Here is an 8,614-nt window from a genome sequence, read left to right on the forward strand (position 1 = left end):
AGATACCTGTCTCTACGCGACACGAATTAGCTCCACTGGTCACGGAGTGTTTATCCCGTAGACAATAAACACGTATCATGAAAAAATTTTTACTAACATTAATATGCTTATAGAATTGGTAACTTTGATGGATGTGTAGTGATAAATAATTCCTTAAAATAAATAGACAAGAAAACCTGATGGTCATGAGTTTGATCATTAGCGGAGCCGTATATGTATATCGTTGAGGAGTTCCATATTAAGATGAAGTAGTTGTCTTATGCTTTTCATATTCCAATGGCTCTTTAAATGAAGTAAGTCTACAATTTTGAATTGTTAAACCTGTCAACCCTCATAATTCTCTAAACTGATATGTATACATTCATTTTTCGGCTCTCATTATTGTTCATTTTTAACGTAAATCAAAGAAAGAAATGAATTTTCATAGACCCAGAATTTAGGCTTATGGGTTTTCTTAAGCCTTATTAGGTAGAAGACATTTTTAGAAAGCTTTGCCTGATCTAGATATCGTGCTTACTGATACTCTTCAACAAGGTATATGAATGATATGAAGGAAATGATGTTCTTCGCGGAACTCGGACCAACTTTATTCGATTCCACAATCGGAGACGTTAACACTGATATATTCAGGTTGAGACTGATCTGATGTAGAAGTGATTTGTTTACGATGAATAAATTGAGTAGTGATCAATTGCCTGTTTGCTTAGGTTTTAGCGCTGATCAGAATTTTGTCCACTGCTTCATATATAGATTTCTTAATGAATATTAATGTTGAGCAATCAACATTAACGGAAGCTCAAAAAATTACTTCAACCACTTTAGGGGAAAAGAAGGTACTGAACAAAACTGTGAATTCTTTGACAGTACAAACATGGGATCACAAAGACTATAAAGTTGATATTATCGTTACATCGGATAGGAATAACTGGAAATAACCGAACTTTTCAAACGATTCTATGAAGAATTATCACACGTAATTGTATTGTATATTTGTTAAATACTTGATTTGCGATATTTTTGTACGGATATCACTATAAGCTTCCATTCTATTCATTAACAGTTGTAATGAATTTTACTGTCCCTAAATTATAGTGAATTCATCATAAACACATAGCTCAGTTTCAAACCATAAATAACCTACTTATGTACACAATGTGGTGTCTTATTTGCAATGTGTTATGGTTATGTAATTGAGTTGCTGTGTTGTTTGTATGAACTGATGATTCCTTTATAATTGGTGTTACAACTTGTGGCCTAGGTGCCCTGTTGATGTATAACATAACGATACCGCCAATTAGAGAACAGTGAATTATCGATCGGATCAGTGATGAAATTTTGACATTCCTGATGGTAATTTTCTCCCAGTTTCATCCCTCTCTATTCAATAAATTGGAATTAACACATCATCGTGAAACTCATCACCGTTTAGATTGTAACAACTATGACAACAATCAATTATCTGTTATACACAACATTCGCGAAACACTTAAACAATGTATATCATTTATATTGTTGTACAGAAGTGATCAAATGTGAATAGTGATGTGGTAACACCCATACTTATAAGAACATTCTAAACCCCCTTATATATTCAAAGACAATTTGTAGCTGAATGAAATCTACTCTGGTGAATATTGACTTTCATGTACTATAGATGTTACAAGTAATGTGTTTGACTTTTGTTGTTTTCATGTGCATATTTTTCTGGTGTAACCTCTCCCATTTCTTAAATAAATTTCTAATATAAGGTCGATGTTTGATCGGATGGCAGTTCGAAATGTATTGAGTTAATATCATCACATGATTTTGATAAACTTTGTCTTCTCATTATAAACACACACTCACTTGTACTACAATGTTTGAGGAAGTGGATCTTGTTGAAATGGTGATTTGAATTAATTCAAATCTTGAGGTGAATTTTGTTTGACACTTTGAAAATCTTCTAACGTGGATGGGCATGATAAATGACTTTAGTGCAAAATGTATTTGTTGAATCCGAGAACTACAACGGAGCCTCTAGAGGCCTTGAAGGAGTCGAAGTGTTTCTATCCAATCAGAACACGATGGAGCTTTCTAGAATATCAACATGATATGTTGCTATTGAACAGTAGCATAATATGTCTCTTTATGGATTGGCCGAAATATAATGTTGATTTAACAAATGCTAATATCTTTAAATACCCGTGATTTCATATACATTTCGTTCCTCACCAAATAAACACTTCCTTAGCTTTTCTTCTGTCTTCTGATTTACGACGGTAAAGTTCCAACGTTCGAGTGTCGTAGTTGTAAACCGTATTCCGCGTTAATCAAGTAGCGAACTTAACAGTATTATACTAAGTAATTTGTTTGCAGTAAAGATATTGAACTACTTTTCAAATATTTTGTCAGAGAAATATCATAAAACGTATGTGGAATTCAACATAAACTGCTTTACTGATATTGAACATCTTTTTCTCGAGATGAGACCTTTTAAACAACTTCTAATGGTTACTTGTTGTGCTTAAGTGACTTTATTGTTTCTGGATATGATGTAATAGATGGTTTACGATATTTTCCTCTAATACACGTATATGACAATAATAAATTAACACGCCAATAAGACTAATTACGTTAGATTAGAACCAGGATTCACGAACCAAAATAGAGAACCAGGTTAATACTAGAGAATACTTTATTCAATGCAATTACAAGCAATCACATACAATGAGTCTGGAGTAGAAATCAATGACAGGAAGGAAAATCACATATTAAATAATCCGTAGACTGTAGTTGTTTGCCCAAACTCAACGACTAATCATACTTTACTTTCACTACCACACAGGACTGATTGTGCTAAGTATCTATTATATCCCAGTGAGAATAATAAATGGTAACTGTTGCGATCTATTTCTGGACTAATAACTATACATATATTTTTTATTGTATAATTGTTAAGTAACTAAACTACGCATATTCATGTTTCTCTTATTATGAGCTTTATTTCGACCCACAGACTATTACTATACGATTTACCACTCTTGAGTTATACCCAGTCTACTAATTACAGTCCCCCACATTCACATCCACACTTGGCTAGATTTTGTATTTCTATTTTATGGTACGATGTGGTCTGTTTGGCTTGTACATGAACCCAGTATGCTTGAAATACACTATTCGTATTGCGGAAGCTGAGGTTGATGTTCTGGACTCAACAGCCAGGAATGTTGCACATATCACAATTATTCAATTGACCAATAAGCATATTTATAAATAGACTACTAAGCCTAGAACATGGGGTGTATCAAAGTTACACAGCAAATATACAAATATGAGAATAAGACATTATATGGGCAAATAGATCCTTCACTAATTCATATTTCAAAACAGATTTTGGTATTATTTAGATCGCCTTAACTACACATAAATAAATACATGAGAAATATAAGTACTGACAGATTATTAATAACACTTCCTACACTGTTCTTTGCCCTTTCTAATCTAGAAATGTCGGAAAACAACTCAGAGAATTGGCTAGTATATGTATATGTATCATACATCATTGGCGATTGCTTGTTAACCGATAGATATATGGATAATACAACTAAATTATTAAACCATAATACAGTTCTATTCAAGTTAAAACGTGCCAGAACAATAATGATAATAATAAGAAAAATATATAAAAAATCAAATTAGTCAAAATGGGGTTGATCTCATTTCACACCATCATCAACTATCATTTACATATCCGCGCATAAATCTATTCTATATACAATAGATTAGTTACTATAGAAGAAGATATAATGAATGTGTTTCTGTTAAGTACATTTGTAGTTGATCATCGATCTTTTTTCATTGAACAAATCATGTTTACTCCAGACCAAAGCTTCTGATTTATCAAGGAATAAATTAGCTTCACATATATCTGTATGTATTTGTTTAATTAAATCCGCTAAAGTTATCTACAACAACAACAAGTTAAAGGAATAAACTGATTAGCAAGAAAGAAAACATTCATTATTATGTAAGTAGTTAACAGTTTAATAAAACAATCGAACAAAAGAAGCATTACAAAATGCATACAGTTCATCTCGCTGATAATAGCTCATTTGTCAAATATAAGTTTTATGTGTTTATTATTATTATTATTATCATTATTATTATTGAAACACATAAACATTGGTACAAGGAGGCACCAAATAGATATGCGTCACACAAATCATTCGATTTGTATGAGGGCTGGGATACTGTCCGGGTGCCCAAACCAAAACAAGTGATTTTCTCAGGGAGTCACACCCGGAACCCTTGACCTTAAGGTCTGATCCACAAGGCAGTGGGGCAACATTAGCAGGTGCAGTCTCATAGTAGCCAGTGACCAGTAATTTGTTCATACGCCGTTTGCTCCCTCAGGATCCCGGACCCCATGTGCATCACTGATTAGAAATCAGGGTTTTCCAACTCTCCCATGTGGACTCTCCGTGTCCATCAACCCGGTTACAACACAGGATATTCGCTCTTCGTCCTCTTAATTTCGTAAACAACACCCCCGTCGCGAGAAGGCAGTGAGTGGGGCTTCCTTGGCAGTGGTTGTATGCATGTGGCCATGTGAGAGCATTTCGAAAGGGAGAGCCGACTCTCCCCTATCTCAGCCGTACCAGAGTATGTGGGGACTTTATGGTTTTTATGTGTTCAGCATGTATATGACGACTAATAATGCCACTAATTAGCCTAGATCGAAGTATATATGATTTAAGCAAATAACTCACTTATTAAAAGCCGGATACTTTACGTATTTATATGATAGAAATGATGGTTTGGTTGAAAACGATAAATGTTATTTGTTTAGTTAGATATTTTTAAAAATTCCTAATGATACTGTATTCCCAAAATACAGTAGTCGAAACAAACTACATCGATGGGCACAGTGGTTTTATTTTATTGATCAATCATAACAAAACTATAATGAATTCTAAGATCAGCAAGGACTAAGTCTTTTGCAAAACAACCAACAAATTTTTATTATAAAATCCTTTTTGTTTCAGCACAGACATGTGTTTACAGATTATTTTGTGTCGATAATACCCCATTTTTATATTAAGAGATTTTTCCAGAAATTTTTGAATCGCACCAAAATTCATTTAAGTCATACAAGGAAATCTGACAGCTCTGTATAACTTGAAAATTTTCCAGTACAATCAACAGTAGAGACAGTTGTCATCTAATTAAATAAACACATCGATTTTGAGACTGTCTAAATAATTCGAATTTGCTTTCCCAATTACAAAGACGAGTAGCTGAAGCATTCCATGGTATAATACATCACACTGCTCCCAATAAAAAGTATCGCTTTATATATTTATAAACCAAAACTTATAACGACGGTAAGCTACTATGAGGCGAATAACCTAGGTAACTTAACGTCATCGTCAACAATCCAGGTTCTCAACCACTAGTAATAGGATCATAAGTTCAAATTAAGGTGTAAACACTTGAATAACTCGAGTGTTCTCCTAGCACGATAAGTATTATCCATAGATTTATGCACAAAAATGTACTTTGTTACTGAAATGCAAACTTAGCTATATATGATCTCAGCTCAGGTAAAATAAATGTGAAATATAATCAACTTACCAATGCTTGGAAAGTCATATTCAGGTCTGAAGTACTTAACAGCAATTACCTCAATTGTGTCACCATAGAAATTCTCCTCAAATCTATGGAGTATATGGACTTCCTATAATAAATTAGACGATAAGAAAAAGGATTTCCTGACCACAGAACGTTTGATATTTTTAAAATAAGGATTCCATCCAATACTCATCACCATTTTATACACTGGAGTGTTGCTCAATTTAGCCCATCCGAAGTAAATGCCATTTTTAGTTGAGTCTGGTATTTCAGTAACAATAGATTCTTCAAGATTTGCTACATAGACCACCAATAAAGCAATAAGCGATAACATGCAACAAACCAGTTGGAATTCCCAGCTGTTTTGATCCTCTTCCAAAACCATGCACGACTTTACCAGATGCATAAAACAATGCTCCAGCTGACAAACTAACAAACATTTCTACAAAAAAGGACGTTGAAGGCATACAATAAACTGTACAGAACGTACATAGATCTCATACAACAATGAAAATAGTTTGTCCTAACCCCGAAGTAAGACCAAACGAACACTGAAACGACCATAAATGAGAGAACACATATAAGACGTTCAGGTATAAATAGGGCAAGACTTGTAAAAAATTCTCATCTACTCTAAATTAGCACAATTCACCGAAACGTATACCGACCATGAAACTTTGCATAAAAATACCGTTGAAAGGTGATTTCAAATACAATATAACTTTGGCTTTTCTTGAATGACAACGGTGGTTGGTGGAATTTAAGTTAGTCTCAATTCATTCCGTTTCCTGCTCATTTTTACCAGTTTGCTGTAAATATGACAAATAATAGTTTAATAAAGCTTATCGCTCCTAAAGTTGGGATGAATTTCATGAAATCGGTGTATCGTCGAACCTATTTTCGTAGTTTAATGGTTCTTGCTAAATTACAGATACAGAATGATTTTGGAGTGTAAAATTATATTTTGTTATATGGTGTTGTCATTAAAACATAACATTGCCAATAAATCGAGGGTTCGAACAGTGCCCCTCCTAATTTGGTCTAGACATGAAGCTAATATCAGCATCTCTTAAGTACTAACCAAGTCCTAGAGCCAAGTACATAAGTGTTGTGCTTGGTAAATGAGTTCCCACATGCAAACAACTCTTCAAAGGCACTTACAGTCAAACACTAGCCATCTGAGCATGTCACTTATCAAAGATCATAGCTTTAAATTGATGGATGAGAGTCTTGTGATAAACGGGAAAAGGATTTACACCACAACATTATCCCACTGCAAAGAAAAGCATGAGATCTTTACATGCTCCATCATTATGATTTCTATATTTGCAGCTCATAAGCAAATTTGGACATAAACTAAAAACAGTGGAAAAATAGGCGACGAAATCAACAATTCATGTATCGAAAACTGGCGAGGTTGTGTAAATCCTATCTGCATATTAATAAATATACTTTTATGCAGTTAACTTACCTTTTGCTTAATAGCTAGTTAAGTGATGTCAATCCACTTAACGAAATTGCCGAAAAAGGAATACAGGAACAGCTTACTATCTACGGGCGCAAAATGCAACTATGTCTACCAACAAACATAAATCGTCGTAGTTAACACTGCATAATCATAAATTCATGACAAATTATTACTCAAAACTAGAAGGAGGATGTAAAGGACTTAAAACCTCATAACAGCAGTTCTGGTTGCAATTAACGAGGTGTCCCAGGCTCATGCTATCGTTGATTGCTACTAGTTGCTGCCATCACTAATTGTAAGCTCACGCTACTTGGTTGCTGAGTTGTCAGTTCATTTATTCTTTAGTTCTTCTGTTCATCTTTCCTTACACATACGTCTCTCCATATCCCTGTAGAACCTAAAGTACCTTTGTGCTAGGCATGAAAAGATACAAGTAGGATTTTAAATGTGTTGGATAGTTTATTTTGATTAAAAGTGATTTTTATTATTCAGAAGTACCTGAAGTGTATAAAAGACGTAATGTATGCAGTTTATAAGTCTTAGTAATGAGTATATCTATTGTAGTCCGTAAGGATTTAATTACTAGAGACTTACGCTACAATTTGGGCAGAAAACATATGGTTTGGTAATTATTAGGTTTTAGCATTGTTTGAGGGCACCAATAAAATGTGGAACAGTTTCTATTTTTGTTGAGAACTGTGTAGATTCAGTTTGTCTATTAAAGGCAAATATCTAATGCGTTTCCAAATTTAAATACATTATTATTGATGAGGTAACTAGGGCAAATGCAGATCAATATTGATTAAAAAGTGGTCATTGAAGTGACTTAACGATGCATGCATCGTAACAATTATTAGCATAATTGTAGTTTAAAGGCAAAAATGTACATAAATGTTGGAATAAGATAACATTGACGACCAGGTAGTGGTTTGTCTGATCCTAGGGTTCCAAATGATAAATGCATTTATTCCTTTTCGCATATGAGAAAAATATCCATACACCACTCATATAAGTAGGAATGTGATACGTTTTAATAAAGCAGGGACCTATACAGTCACTATATAATGTGAGATGGAACGTCAAACGAATGTACAAAACAACGATTTTGACGTCAACAAATAAACGTATAAATTCCCACCTGGTGTTTGATTGGACGACAGTAATTATCGTGATCTCAAGGACATCAAGACGCGCTCAAAGGTGACACGTTTTAGTAAAGTAACCAAACACAATTATCTTTATCAATGAAAGCATTCTACTATTATCTTCAGTGAACGTGAATCACTCACTGATGGCCTAATAAATGAAACTGTGATTGAAAAAGCACGAATTGTTGTTCTTCAAGTGACAACCGCATTAACTCACTCGAAAGTTGTTGAACTACTTTTACGAAGCTCTCTATAGACTTGAATAGGAATGCCTACAGAACCTAATGTGAATTGTATAATTCATTGTTTCTATGAGCATAAGTCCAAACTAACACTGCATAAGGTATGTAGTCGTTCAATCCTCGAATGTCGTTCGTTCATATTCATT

At 33.9% G+C, this 8,614-nt stretch overlaps 1 protein-coding gene across 2 annotated transcripts; it reads right to left on the reverse strand.

Moving 5' to 3' along the window:
- Nucleotides 1-2,717: 2,717 nt before the first annotated feature.
- Nucleotides 2,718-8,285, reverse strand: MS3_00009047 (uncharacterized protein). 2 transcript variants are annotated; one of them, XM_051217379.1, is made up of 5 exons: nucleotides 8,217-8,285; nucleotides 5,954-6,052; nucleotides 5,756-5,907; nucleotides 5,614-5,716; nucleotides 2,718-3,934 (listed from the first exon to the last, which is right to left on the reverse strand). In XM_051217379.1, the coding sequence occupies exons 2-5, from the start codon at nucleotides 6,048-6,050 to the stop codon at nucleotides 3,801-3,803; spliced, it is 486 nt and encodes a 161-aa protein (XP_051064772.1). In that variant the 5' UTR covers nucleotides 6,051-6,052; nucleotides 8,217-8,285; the 3' UTR covers nucleotides 2,718-3,800. The 2 variants fall into 2 exon arrangements, with proteins under 2 accessions (XP_051064772.1, XP_012801905.2); XM_012946451.2 differs by lacking the exon at nucleotides 8,217-8,285 and having other exon boundaries at nucleotides 3,476-3,934; nucleotides 5,954-6,100.
- Nucleotides 8,286-8,614: the final 329 nt, after the last annotated feature.

The sequence above is a fragment of the Schistosoma haematobium genome, chromosome 5 (assembly GCF_000699445.3).
Source record: "Schistosoma haematobium chromosome 5, whole genome shotgun sequence".
Lineage (NCBI taxonomy): Eukaryota > Metazoa > Platyhelminthes > Trematoda > Strigeidida > Schistosomatidae > Schistosoma > Schistosoma haematobium.